Source organism: Grampus griseus (genome assembly GCF_964374135.1).
Source record: "Grampus griseus genome assembly, chromosome: 9".
NCBI lineage: Eukaryota > Metazoa > Chordata > Mammalia > Artiodactyla > Delphinidae > Grampus > Grampus griseus.
In genome coordinates this window covers 13358224-13373249 of record NC_139003.1, presented here as the reverse complement: position 1 = coordinate 13373249, position 15026 = coordinate 13358224, and the positions used below count along the sequence as shown (strand labels likewise).

The 15026-nt window shown below is 43.9% G+C and overlaps 1 protein-coding gene across 3 annotated transcripts in view; it reads right to left on the bottom strand.

The window, feature by feature from the left end:
- Nucleotides 1–14824, bottom strand: part of DENND2A (DENN domain containing 2A) — an 80825-nt gene extending 66001 nt beyond the window's left edge. For 2 of the 3 annotated variants that reach the window (XM_082662215.1, XM_082662214.1), the window contains exons 1-2: nucleotides 14723–14824; nucleotides 10656–11819 (exon numbers count right to left, since the gene is read on the bottom strand). In XM_082662215.1, the coding sequence (XP_082518341.1) occupies nucleotides 10656–11819; nucleotides 14723–14796 (1238 nt within the window). In that variant the 5' untranslated portion in view covers nucleotides 14797–14824. The remainder of the gene's footprint in view (nucleotides 1–10655; nucleotides 11820–14722) is intronic. The other variant, XM_082662216.1, reaches the window with a different exon arrangement.
- Nucleotides 14825–15026: the final 202 nt, after the last annotated feature.

Sequence of the window (15026 nt, the reverse complement as noted above, 5' to 3'; positions counted from 1 at the left end):
CGAGCAGCGGCTACTCTTCGTTGTGGTGCACGGGCTTCTCATTGCAGTGGTTTCCCTCATTGTGGAGCACGGGCTCTAGGCACGCGGGCTTCAGTAGTTGTGGCACGCAGGCTCAGTAGTTGTGGCTCACGGGCTCTAGAGCACAGGCTCAGTAGTTGTGGCACACGAGCTTAGTTCCTCCGTGGCATGTGGGATCTTCCCGGGCCAGGGATCGAACCCGTGTCCCCTGCATTGGCAGGCGGATTCTCAATCACTGCGCCACTGGGGAAGCTCCATTATTTATTTTTAAAAATATCATTTGAGGTACCAGTGAAGCAATATTTTTATAGGTCAAATTTTAAAATAATAAAATTATTAAAAAATAATATCTGAATATTAGTTCAAATGTTTTAATAATAAATGACCTGGGAGACGCAAGAGGGAAGAGATATGGGAACATATGTGTATGTGTATACTGATTCACTTTGTGAATCAAAGTGAATATGTATATGTGTAACTGATTCACTTTGTTATAAAGCAGAAACTAACACACCACTGTAAAGCAATTATACCCCAATAAAGATGTTAAAAAAAATAATAATAAATGCCCTAACAATAAAGATGTTTGTATGCTAAAGGCTCTCCAAGTCCCAGCGGATGGCTCACTTATTTAGAGCATATGTGGCACAATCAAGAATCTGGATCATCTGTTGGGGTTTGTTAGGATGGGATTAGCCTGTAATCCTAATGGCTGCTGTCAGATACCCTGGGATTTCAAGCTATAGTTTGAATTTTTTTTACGATCCTTCCATATTTCTGAGAACAAGATGCTAAAACAAGATATCAGCCATATTTTGCATTTGATTACCAACACATAAAAGGTACCACCAATCTAAACAGTATTAGAAAAACCCACTTTTAAAATGTTACAAACTTCCATTAATAAAAAAAAAAAAGCTGATTAGAGGATGGTTATTCACAGTGCAAAACTCTTATTTAATTTGCAAAAGAATTCATCACAGGATTTCTTAAATAGTAGTTCCATTTCTGTATTAAAATGTTGGGTTTTAGCTGGTTAATTCTTATACAGGAAGCCTGAAAGACAAACTTTAAATCAACATGAAGCTACTGTCCATCCAAGATCAAGAAGAAACCAGAAATCCTTACATGCCCAGCTTCTAGAGGCAGTGGGAAAACAAAATTCCAATCACGAAGTTTGATTTCTCATTGTCCTGTGTTGGTGACATGTTTGCAAGCATTAGCTTTATTAAGTGGTTGGTTCCTCCTCAGCACTATTTCTATAATCTGCATAAATGCCTCCAAGGACTGCAGTCCTTTGGTTCTGAGGTTCAAGTCGGTGATTAGGGTCCCAAAGAGGAGACATGATTAAACTAATCATCCAATCATTTAGCTAAGTCTTTTCCATGAAAATATTATTTACTTGAAAAAAAGGTTTTAATACCGTTATTTACACATTAACTTTGAAAGGAAATTTTGAAAGGCTAATGATAACCACATCCAAATTGGCTTCTCTCTCGTTTAAACATTTCCACGTTTGTTCCACATCCAGCTGCATGTTTAATAAGCACCTCTTAAAGGGTGGAATTGAGCTCACAGCTGGTGATGCACGGTAAGAAGTCCCTGGGAATGTATTTCCTCGAGGTCCAGTGACTGGGACTCTGCGCTTCCACCGTAGGGGGCACAGGTTGGATCCCTGGTTGGGGAACTAAGATCCGGCAAGCTGTGTGGTGTCCCCTAGCAAAACAGTGTAATTTCAAGTAGCATTTTGAATGTTTTTGTTTTTGTTTTTGTTCGCAGCACACGGGCCTCTCACTGTTGTGGCCTCTCCCTTAGCGGAGCACAGGCTCCAGATGCGCAGGCTCAACGGCCATGGCTCACGGGCCCAGCCGCTCTGCGGCATGTGGGATCTTCCCGGACCGGGGCACGAACCCGTGTCCCCTGCATCGGCAGGCGGACTCTCAACCACTGCGCCACCAGGGATGCCCACATTTTGAATGTTATTTGTGACTTTTCCATATTTTGTAAACGAAGTACTAACGTAAGAGCTCATCCCACATCTCCGTTTAGATGATGCAAGAGAAGCTCAAAATGAACAAATCCGAAGTTGAACTCATACCACCATTCCCCACTCCCTCACGAGGACCAGCTCCCTCTCCAGTGCTGCCATCTCGGCAAAGGCCATCACCATCCATCCACGTGTTTACGCCTTAACCCTGGAAGTCCTGTGCAACCTTCCCTCTCCATCACTGCCCACATCTAACCAACTAACGAGTTCTACCTGCAAAGTATCCCTGGGATCCACCCACTTCTCTCAACCCCCACTGCAGTTATACCACAGGGTAACCCCAAAACCTCCTTGATCTCCCTCCCACCCGCCCCAACTACCCACCCTGTCCACTGGTGCCCCTTCCAGTCTCCCCGCAGCTGTGGGGTGGGGCAACCTCTTAGGAACGCAAATCGAATTGTGTCTCTCCCCTTCTTGGACACTTCCAGATGCTTCCCATTCCTCTTCGGTAACAGGCCAACACCCTCGCCTGGGCTCCAAGGCTCTTCCAGAGCTGACTCCAAAGGGCTTCTGGACCTCAGCTTACACTCTTCCTGCCCCTCTGGCTCACCCCCTGCCTTTCAGTCCTCCAGTGTGCTAAATTCTTTCTTGCCCCAGGGCCTCTGCTTGTTTGTCCACTCAAACTGCGCGCGCGCACACACACACACACACACACACACACACACACACACACACACACCCATTTCCCAGCCCACCCCCTTGCCTGGGAACCTCAGGCCTTGTATGAGTGTCACTTCCTCTCTGAGCTGGCCAGGTTTCCATGACAGGCTAGCTACCCCTGCTGAACATTCCCACAGCACCACAGGCTTCCTCACTGCCCCGAGAGTGCTTAGTTACATAACCAGTTGTATAGTTCTGACTATTACTAGTACATAAGTTTCATGAGGGCAGGGTCTGAGTCTGTCTTATTCATTGCGATAGCATAATACTACATAGGTATAGTAAAATGTTGGTTGAGTAAGTGAGTGAATATTTTAAAAGCTGGTTTTAATGGCCATCTTTACTGCTTATAATTTATCCCTATTTTGGGGTAAAGATATATTTTATCTGTATTCTGAGAGCTAATGTTTAGTCAACTGTTTGAACATATTTCCCCCAGAATTATTTTCAGCTGTATTTAAATTTGCTTGGACAGCCTGAGACCCAGCACCCACCTAAAACACCATTCAGATGATCTAGAAACCAGGGATGCCTTGCTCTGAGTCCCTCATCCACCTCCAGCTGCCACAGACTCTCTTCTTTCCTCCATCCCCGGTGATCAGGGGCAGCTCTTCTCCTTGGGAAGGGCATTCATACCACTGTTACTGATCAGGGTTCTTGGCCTCCTTAATCAATAGAAATTGATCAGAGGCCAGAAAAGAGATTCAGGCAAGACTTTATTGGGGCCCCTGCTGCAGCAGTGGGGAGTGAGAACAAACAACAGGTTCCCTTGCTTGCTCATTTGCTCAAGGGGCTGCGAGCTGGTTCCTTAAATGGGGTGAGGGTAAGGGTGTGTCCAGGGGTCGGGCCAGAGGGATGGTTTAGGTGGGTTTCCCACCCCTTTGGTGGTGTTGTATGCAGCGGACATGCGCAGTACCCTACTTTTTCTCCCTCCCGCTCTTCAAAAGTGGCAGTTGGGTTTTTTTGGCCTCTTTGTATCTTTTGTCCAGAATTTGTCCCAACTGCACATGCACACAGTTATTTTTAGTCCCTTATAGTTTCTTTGTATTTTGCTGCTCAAGGAGATGTTTGTCCAGGTGCAAGCATTGAGCACTGCAGCAAAGAGTCCCCGGTCCCAGCCTGTCTCACCACCAGGTGATCAGAGTAGGGGGCTAAATGAATGTTTATGTCAGCTCTTAGCTCTCACTCTGCTACTGGGTATCTCCTCTGTCGAGGGCTATGACTACGCCTGTTGAGTTTTCACTTATCTCTATCCTGGATGCAAAAATAGAAATGTCAGAAGAAAAACTATCCTTAGCCACCATTGTACCTAAAATCCAACCATTTCCACCTTCTCATGAGAAATGACATGACAATCACTATTGTAATGTAGAATGACAACCACCCTCTCTACTCTCATCTCTTTGTCTTCCAATGCAAACTACTATCGAAATAAATGAATTCACAAAGTCAAGCTTCTCAGCTGCTTTCAAAGTTACTTTTGCTCTAAATCTCAAATTAATCAAACAATTTGCCCCTTTGAAAATTTTAAACATTCAGTTTTTAGACATGGTAGTTAGAGTTGCCTCATGGATGACATGGTGACTGAGACAGACAGTGACAGAGACAGACCACAGTGTGGCTGGTACGTTAACTTTAACGACTAAACCCATGATAGCTGAGGGCTGCTGCCCAGCCAGACTTCTGTGGGGATCCCTATCAGTCCTAGAGTAGATGGAAATTATGGAATCAATAACAGTACCGTATAATTTGGCAGCCATATAATGACTGAGGTTTCTTGTCCTCAGAAAGTTCTGAAAGTCTTACACTAAAGCCCCAAGGAAAGGCTGAATCTCTGTGATGCCAAAATAATCAGTTGAAAAGTTGAAATTTTGGTCAACATAGTTATTTGGTTTCATAAAGATCTAAAAGCTCTGTCATGTGATCATATTAAACTAAAATAAAACAATCTGAATTCGAATGAAAACGTTTTGGACACACAGACCCATGTGAATTCAGGACGCTGCTTACACTTAAAAAATAATCACTTTTCTTGTTAAATGTCAGCCTTAAGGCATTCCTGCCAAAGTTTTTAAACGTATGCCATAAAATATACATAACCAAGTTAATGCTGCTGTAGGAAGCTTATCTTTGGAATTTCCTGACATTTGAGGGTTTCTCATTTTCCATTTTAGGATTGAAGGCATAAGTCCTTGCAGTTAATTTCCTGGGGCTTTAGAGAAATGAAGAAAGAAGAGAGAAGAGACAGAAGGAAGGAGGAAGAGAAGAAAAAAGAGGAAAAAAGAAAAAAGAGCAGGGAAAAACAGAAAGAGAGAAAAAGAAGAAAAAGAAAAAGACATTTTCTCAAACCGAGAATCTGAATCCATTGGTTTGGCTCTTGCTGAGGTGGACTAACGGCCTATGAAAATAAGCTGAATACGTTCTCGGGAGCGCGCAGCCTGGCCGTGTAATTCTAAACCCTCATAACCTCAAAATCCTTAATCATTTCTTTCTTCAACCTTGGCTTGGCTTTCCTGCCTCAGAGAGGACAGGAAGCCTGCCAAATTCAGAGTTGGGTCTTTTCTTTTTTTTTCCTTAAGCGATAGGACCACAATAAAGAGCATACTTTGTTTTTTAAGAGTAGAAAGCGAACATCTTGCCCTAATCACCTCCATTGTACAATTTTAAACAAAACGAAAAATCCAAAGCCAAAATTCTTAAAACACAGTTGATGCAACCATATTCAAACTGGCCAAGAAAAATTACATCTTTGGACTGAAACTAAGTAACTTTAGCTGGTTTTAAAGAAAATGCTGGAAGACTGAAAAGAGCAGATGGTAGCTAAGAGAGAAGAGATAATGGGAATAACTGTTCACCAGGTTGATCTGTCTGCCCAGTGATGACACAGCTGAAAGATACCAATTTCCCAGAACGAAGCTGCCCCTGGGAGAGTGGGTCTCTTTGGAGGAATAGCCCGGAAAGGGCACGGAAGGGCTACTCTGGGTAAGCACTGGGGACAGGAGCAGAAAAGTCACGAGGGCACTTAGGGCCCTGAGGTTGGCACTAGTTTGGGAAAGGATTTAGAATTGGAGGTCGATTCAAACCTTCTCAGCACATAAAGAAGGAAGCCTGTAAATTCTTCTATAGATATCACATAATGCTGATACCAAAGCCTAGTAAAGTTAGTATAATAAAATCCAAGTATAGACCAGTCCCATTTATAGAATACTGGGACAAAAATCTTAAATAGGGGGCTTCCCTGGTGGTCCAGTGGTAAAGAATCACCTTCCAATGCAGGGGATGCAGGTTTGATCCCTGGTGAGGGAACTGGGATCCCACATGCCGCAGGGCAACCAGGCCTGCACGCCACAACTACTGAGCTTGTGCACCTCAACTACAGCCCACATGCCGCAAACTAGAGCCCACGCACCCTGGAGCCCACACGCCACAACTAGTGAGAGAAAATCTGCACACCACAACTAGAAAGAAGCCTGCGCGCCACAACAAAAGACCCCATGTGCCGCAACTAAGACCCGATATAGCCAAAAATAAATTAATTAAATAAATAAAATATAATAAATCTTAAAAAAATCTTAAATAGAATAATAGCAAATAGAATTCAGTTGTGCATTAAAAGAATAATGAACCAGAACAGAGTGGGAGTTCATCCCCCAAATAGTACGATATAAATTCACTATTAATAGGTCAAAGGAGAAGAAACACAAAATCATATAATGTTTCTGAAAAGTAATTTGACAAAACCCAATCCTAATTTTTTAAACTCTTAGTAAGAAAAGGATTACCAATGAACACCACCTTGATAGCATGAAAACATAACTCCAACAAGAGTTCTTGAGAGTAACACCAGAAGCATTACCACTAAAGTTAGGGGTGAGATAAAGCTGCCCAGTGATATCAGCACTATTATTTCACACTGTTATGAAAATATTAGTCAGTGCACTTTAGTAAGAGAAAGAATCTGGAGATGTAAATCAAAATGAAAAACATAAAATGATAATTCTTTGCAGACAATATGATTATATACGCAGAAAGTCCAAGAGGAACAATTGACAAACGATTAGAAACAATAAGAAATTTAAGGAGTCTTTTAAATGAATAATATACAAAAATAAATATTTTCTTAAATACAAAGACCATATAATGAGAAAAAAGATTACATTAACAATGGCAACAGGGCTTCCCTGGTGGCGCAGTGGTTGAGAGTCCGCCTGCCGATGCAGGGGACGTGGGTTCACGCCCTGGTCTGGGAAGATCCCACATGCCACGGAGCGGCTGGGCCCGTGAGCCATGGCCCCTGGGCCTGCGCGTCCGGAGCCTGTGCTCCGCAACGGGAGAGGCCACAACAGTGAGAGGCCTGCGTACGGCAAAAAAAAAAAAAAAAAAGCAACAATGGCAACAAAAGAATAAAATACTTAGGAATAAACTTAGCAAACGTATAGAATCCCAATTAAAAGCTGACATATTTCGTGTGTGTGTGAAATTTGATAGTGATAATATAGACCATTTAGGAAAAGACATCAGAATATTCAAGACATTTTTTGAATAAGGAGAATAATTAGGAAATAAATAAGAGGTTTATAATTATTAAAAAGGAGACCAAATGATCATTTGTGTGTGTATTACATAGTAGTGTATGTAGCATGTCCAAAAGAATCCACTAATTATTAGCAACAATAAGAAATTTCTGTAAGCTCTACTAGATGTTAAAACAGATTATGAGGGGACTTCCCTGGTGGCACAGTGGTTAAGAATCTGCCTGCCAATGCAGGGACACGGGTTCGAGCTCTGGTCTGGGAAGACCCCACATGCCACGGAGCAACTAAGCCCGTGTGCCACAACTACTGAGCCTGCGCTCTAGAGCCCACAAGCCACAACTACTGAGTCCACGTGCCACAACTACTGAAGGCCCTAACTCCTCACATACAAGGGATCTTCAATAAGATTATTTGATTTCTAATAGAAACTATGGAGGCCAGAAGGTATTGGGATCACATATTCAAAAGGCTGAAAGAAAAATATTGTCAATTAAGAATTCTATACCCAAACAGGGACTTCCCTGGTGGCACAGTGGTTAAGAAGCCACCTGCCAATGCAGGGGACACGGGTTCGATCCCTGGTCTGAGAAGATCTCCCATGCCGCAGAGCAACTAAGCCCATGTGCCACAACTACTGAGCCTGCGCTCTAGAGCCCACACACCACAGCTACTGAAGCCCGTGTGCCTAAAGCCCGTGCTCTGCAACGAGAAGCCACTGCAATGAGAAGCCCGTGCACTGCAACAAAGAGTAGCCCCTGCTCGCTGCAACTAGAGAAAGCCTGCGTGCAGCAATGAAGACCCAATGCAGCCAAAAATTAATTAAAATAATTAATTAATTAAAATAAATAAATAAAACAGATTATGAGGTTAAAATAATTAAAACAGTTTGGTCCTAGAAAAGAAATAGGTACCCTGGGCTTCCCTGGTGGCGCAGTGGTTGAGAATCTGCCTGTTAATGCAGGGGACACGGGTTCGAGCCCTGGTCTGGGAGGATCCCATATGCCGCGGAGCAACCAGGCCCGTGAGCCACAACTACTGAGCCTGCGCGTCTGGAGCCTGTGCTCCTCAACAAGAGAGGCCGCGATAGTCAGAGGCCCACACACCACAATGAAGAGTGGTCCCCACTTGCCACAGCTAGAGAAAGCCCTCACACAGAAACGAAGACCCAACACAGCAAAAATAAATAAATAAATTACTAAACTCCTACCCCCAACATCCTAAAAAAAAAAAAAAAAATAGGTACCCTGATTAATTAAACAGAATAGAGCAAGAAAAAAATAACAGCTAACATTTATTGATCATTTACTATATGCCAGGCTCTGTTTTAACTTATGTTTACAAATATTTACTCATCCAATCTTCACAACAAAGCTATGAAGTGGTCACATGGAGATAATTATACATCTCCATTTTACAAATCAGTAAAATGAGGCTCAGACAAATTTAGGAGCTTGTCCAATGTCACACAACAACGCTGTGTTCATCACAGCGTTATTTGTAAACTGGAAACAACCTAGGTGTAAATCACTAGGGGAATGGCTAAATAAAATATGGTTTAGCCAGGTGCTGTAAAGATGGCAGTTAAAAAAGGAAGGTGAAAAAAAAAAAGGAAAGTGGAACCACTGAAATATCTCAATGAGATCCTAAGTAAAAAACAGTCGATATAGAGCATGATTTCATTTTTTAAAGGATATAATATATACGTGTGTGTGTTTCTAGAAATTCTAGAACACCCAAACTTTTTTTCCCCTGTAAGAGAACATAAGACATTGCATTTCTGGCACCCAAAGAATCCTACCTGACAGACCATGTTGAGTAGGGGACTGACATGATCAACTCTGTATTTCTAGAAGACTCCTCTGGCTGCTGAGGAGAAGAACACTGGGGGTGGATACAAAATGACTAAGGTGGTGGCAGTGGAGGAGATGTAGTCAGCTTTAAGAAAATGTTTAAAACTAGAACCGAAGGACTTGCTGATGAATTAGACTGGGGGTATGTGAAAAAGAGAGAAATCACAAATGACTCTTAGGTTTTTGGCGTAAGCAAAATAAAGGGTGATACCACTAATAAGATAGCATCTATTTTGGGAAGAGACCGTTAGTAGTGGCCTGGATTGAGAATTTAGGTTTAGACGTGTTAAGTCCAAGCTATTAGATAACCAAATGGAGACCCAAGCATGAGAGGACTATACAAACCTGAGGCTGGGGGAGAGTCAGGGCTGGAGATATATATCTGGGAATCATAAGCATGTAACTGACACTTAAAACCATGGGACTGGGTGAGATCATTTAAGGGAGTGAGTGTAAATGGAGAAGAGGTGACATGATCCCGGGATGGTGTGTAGATGGGTTTGGGGGTGTTATTCCGACATGTAGAGGGAGAGGAAAATGGAGCTGAGGAGGAGCAGCCAGTGAAGTAGGGCTATCAGGAAAGCAGGTGGCCTAGAAGCCTAGTGAACATAGTATTTCAAGGTGGTGCGAGTCAAGTTGGTTCTCAAATGCTAAGAGAGGTCAATCAAAAAAAGAACAGAAAACTGGCAACTGTATTTAGCAAGATGGAGGTGGTAGGTGACTCGGTCTAGAGCAGTTCCAGCATAAGTGGCAAAAGCCCAACTGCAGTGAGTCAAGATAAACACAGGAGGGGAAGAAGTGGTGACAGCAGGTACAGGCAACTGCTCTGAGGAGTTTTTCTCAGTAGCTGGTTTCCAGATTAGCAGGTATCAAACCAATTAGCACATTACAGAAATAGACAAGAAATTAGGTTTCAAAACAGAAAAGAAATTGTTTCCAAAGCACAGATTTTACCTTCAAGCATTCACATGTTTTTATTACCTAAGGTGTTATTTTAATATTATAAAATATTTACCATGTGTGCATCTATACGCATAAATGAGAAAACTGAGGCCTCGAGAGGTTACGTAACTTGTTCAAAGTCACTTAGATAGACCATGATAGGGCCAGGGTAGGTCAGGCAGTGTGTTTCTAGAGCCCATACCAAGAAAAAACATGAAAGGAAGAGCCGGGAAAGACTTCCGGCACCACGCACCAGGTGGGGATGGTAGTAGGAGAATGAACATCAATTAGCACCAATTAGTAGATGGCCAGTGTCAATACAAGTTTTCATTTAACTCTTGGTTACTGTCTGAATTACAAGCACTCATCACATTCAAAGGGTGATTTTTCAAGGCCAATACTCTTTTTTGAAGACAAGGAACTAACACAAAACACCTGTAACAGTTACCATGTTTTCAGGTTTAATCAGTGAACCATCTTAAGCTATGAACAGTCTCAACTAACTACAAGATCCAACAGTTTAATAAAATAAATAATTAGGCTGAGAACAGACAGTTGCAGTGCGGCCTAAAGGGCTCCAGCTGACAGCCACCAGTCACCTACCTGTGGTCAGCACTGGCCTTCGGTCTCCCGCTCCACAGTCTCCTGTTCACAGAGGAAGGCGGGGGAGAGGAGGGCAGAGGCGGGGCCGGTAGAGAGGGCAGAGGAGGCAGGTTCCTTTTATCTTTCCGGAAGCTGATGCCTGGGTTCCCATCCTTGTCCCCTTCGCCATCATGTTTGAAAGTTCTCCGGGGTTTGGGCGGGGGGCTGATGAAGGGTCTTGTGGGGGAGTCCTCCGAGCCCCTGTACACACTCTCCAGCCTCTGGTCACAGGGCCTCCCGCACAAGCCCTTCCTTTCCTCTGTGGCCTCAGGGGCAGGCTCCCTGCCTTCCAGGTCCAAGCGGTGGGCCCTGAATTCTGAGACACTCCCGCCCCCACGGTTCTCAGGAAGGGTGGGCCCCTCCTCGGCCTTGTCCGGCAGGCAGTGTGGGGAATAACAGGTGCCAGGTAGCTGGGGATCCAACCCTGCAGACCCATCCTTCAGAGCCTGCTCAAGTTTCTCCACCTGCTTCAGCACAGACAGGCTATCATTCTGAAAGCGCTGTTTGCCAAGCCTGGGCTCCCGGCCTCTTCCCAAGCTAGGAGCCAGCTCCCGGGCTGGCTGGCTCAGGTCTTGCCTCTGCTCTGCATCCTGTGCCCCAGCTTTCACTACCCCTTTATTCCTCTCATCCTCTCTACTCTCTGCGTCCAGCCTTGTTCCGTTCTGAGCCTCTGTGACCCGAGTCCTCGAACCATCGCTGCTTCTCCTCTCCATCACACATGACGTCAGGTAATCCTCTAGCCCATCTGCTTTCCTGCCAGGGGCAGGAGTGGGCAACTCCTTTTTCCCTTCCCATTCTGATATCTTGTCCTTTATGCTGAGGGACTTGTGCCAGGCCCTGCCTCGGGCGGGAGGGCAGGGGTTCTGAACACTGCTTAGCTGCCTCTTGCCGGCCCTGCTGGCTCCTTTAGTGCCGAGATCTGAAGCTGGGTCGCTGATGATCATATTTGAGCTGAACATGTTCTGCTGAAAACAGTCCACTCTTGGCTCTAGCATCAGGTTATAGAGGCTCTCCAGCGGGCTTCTTCGGAAGGGTGAGTCCTGATCCGTCTCTAGGAAAGGAATGGAGGACCTAAACGGCTGCCTTTGAGGGTCTTCCCCAGCCTTTGGACCTTCCACCTTGACCCTGAACAAGAAAGACAAACACTGAGTGCAGGAATTCTTGGTTATTGTTCTTAACTAGTCATTCAGATTTGCTAGAACTTAGATATAGATGTTACATACTAGTTGCAAGCCACACACATTGAAACCACCATTAAAAAAATCACTTTATGTTTTTCTTGGGGAGACAGCACGGTGAAATGAAAGGAGCTATTGGATTGTGGAGTCCAATAGACTTGGGTTTAAATCCTAATTCAACCACCGACCAGCTATCTGACCTTGGGTAAGTTGCTTAACTTCTCTAAACCTCAGTTTCCTCATATGTGAAATGGGAATAATAAACATATCTAACAGGGTGGCTGTAAACATTTAATAAGCTAGCTCACATAAAGCATCTAGTATGGTGTGAGTGTACAGTAAATGGTAGTTGTCATTAGCTTTTTTTAGTATTTTATTTATTTAGTTATGTATGTATTTATTTATTTGGCTGCACCGGGTCTTAGTTGCCACGTGCGGGATCTTCACTGCAGCATGTGGGCTCTTAGTTGCGGCATGTGGGATCTAGTTCCCGGACCAGGGATCGAACCTGGGACCCTGCATTGGGAGCGTGGAGCCTTAACCACTGGACCACTAGAGAAGTCCCATATTTGCTTTTTCCCCTGATGAAAATAGGAGAAGTTTTTCCTAATACTGGGTTTGATAAATTGTCCTGATCTGAGTGGGTAAAGCCACAATGATTGGCTGCATTTGAATGGAACCTCCTCTAGAATGTGAGCCCTACTAGACTGGTCTCTCCGTGAGGACAGGGATTGTTTTGTTTTGTTTTGAACTGTGGCCTGTTTTGGCTACTGCTACATCCCTAGCACCCAGAACAACATCCGGCAGAGTAGGTGGTCAATAAATATTTGTTGAGTGAATAAGTGAGTAAACAAGCAGATTCAGATTTCTCACATAGCCTGGAACTGCACTGTCCAATATAGTAGCCACTAGCTACATGTGGCTATTTGAACTAAAATCAAATTAAATTAAAGCTCCTCTTCCTCAGTTGCAGCAGCCATATGTCAAGTACTCAGTAGCCATGTGTGGCTAACGGTCACTGTATTGGATGCAGAAGAACATTTCCATCATTGCAGAAAGTTCTGGCCTAGCACGTACGTGTGGGGATATAGGCCTCCATACGTGACTTTAGGAGATGAGTTAGTGCCACAAAGATGTTAAAAATTATTTTGAAAGAAAAACAGAACACTTGAAGCTATTCTAATGAGAATGGGAGTATCTGTGTTTTGAAATGCAAAGCATTCGTCCACCAGCAAAGGTCATGACGGAGCACAGGGACCTTAAATGTGCCAAGATTAGCAAACATGCATGGACCGACTTCATGGTGCATGTTTTCTGAATATGTAGATCTGACTATATGGAAACTCCAGTTAAGGTTCACATGAAGGATGAATAATTAGCAATTTCATGCATCCTGTTACTAGCTAGCTTTCTATTCCAGAGACTAACGGTTGTTTATGTAAAGACTTCTCCCAGGACTGGGACATTAACATGTAAATTATGTCGTCGTTCTTGGTTGCTCAGCATAAACCAGAAGCTTGTGAAATTGCAAACAAATTTTCATATGTTAAATGTGGCTATCAAAGCAGAACTCCTTGTTTAAATAATCAATTAGCATTCATAACAGAGCGCTTACAAAAAAGAAACCCTTTTGTAATGGTCCTGTCACCACTGAGGATATTAGCATGAATTCAAATTTTAGTCAGAACCAGTTTGTTATTTTACTGAGAGTTCAAAAGACAGAAATTTAAGTCCTTGCTCTCATTGTGCTAGAGGCAAGATGAAGAAACAGGACACATAAAAACACAATTCAGGTTAGTTCACACTTAGTGAGAATTGATGATATAATATATAATCATAAATATCCTATGTACTGTTAAAAAATATTGACAGTAGATAAATATATGGCTTTAGAGTTAGAGGGACCTGGGTGTGGACCCTGGCTTCATTTTTTTCACTTTAAAATGAGAACACTGGATTTTATTGGTGCAGAGGCCAAATTTATCTTGTTTGCTGTGACCAGTACACAGTAGGTAGTCAATGAATGAATGGTTGTGTTAATATATGTAATGTGCCCAGAGCACAGCACACATTATAAGTCTTGATGGCAATAAATGGTAACTAGTGTTATTATAATGATTGTAGTTATTGTCTAAGATCCCAGACATCTGGAGCAGCTTCACAATCACTGAGGCCCCATCTAAAAGCTGAAGAGGAGAAAGGCTAGCTTGCTAGAAAACCACGCTGGAATTACAAAGCTCAAGCAAGAGCGGCAAGGATGATGAAACCAGGGGCAGAGTGCCTTCTCCACATGGTTGCTGTACCCAAGAAGTTCTCGAGTTCCTGTTTCCAGGATTCTGTGGCCTCAGAAGGGGCTCTGGACTGGGATGCATAGCTGTGAACAGCTCAGTGATCTGTGAACAGCTCAGCAATTGCTAATTCCATTGCAGAATGTGAGACAGGGTATCAGAGGAAAGGGCTCCATCTGGGGAGAAAACAACCCTGCTAATATAAAGCAGGCTATGTGGACAGATGCAGCTGCAAAGCTTTAGGGCTCAACGATAATTAAAATACCTGCACATCCTAGTAGTTAGAAAAATAAACCCTGGACTGGAAGGCATACATGGGGATAGGGCCTGAAGTGGAACACTGGGCACCAGGAAGACCTTTCCTTGACCACTCTGGTCTTGGGTTGCTGACTGAACGCAGTGCATGGAGATGATTTACAGGAGGCTCACCACCAAGACTTGGAAAAGAATGCCTCCTTAGTTCAGGGAGGCAGGGTTAGTGAGGAGGGAAAGGCAGTAGAAAAAGGAAGGAGACTGCGAATCCGGGCCAACTTCTGCGTTCCTGGGGGAGAAAAGTTCTTACTTGTCAGCCAATTTGTGGCCCAGGTTTTCAGTCTGGCTGTGGCTGCCCTTGGCTGGCCTGCACACTGTCATCATGTCAGCACCGAGAGGAGCTCCAAGTCACCTGGGGGAACAGGGATGCACACTCAGTGAGCCATGGCAGCAACTCTAGGGCCCACACCCCAAACTATTTATCTCTGGTGGATTCCACCCAGGAGTAGAGGGTGACAGAGATGCACCATACAGAATCCTTGACCCAGGAAGGGGTTGGGTCAAAGGCACAGAATCCTGAGGTCCACCCAGATTCAGACCCCATGCCAGCACTT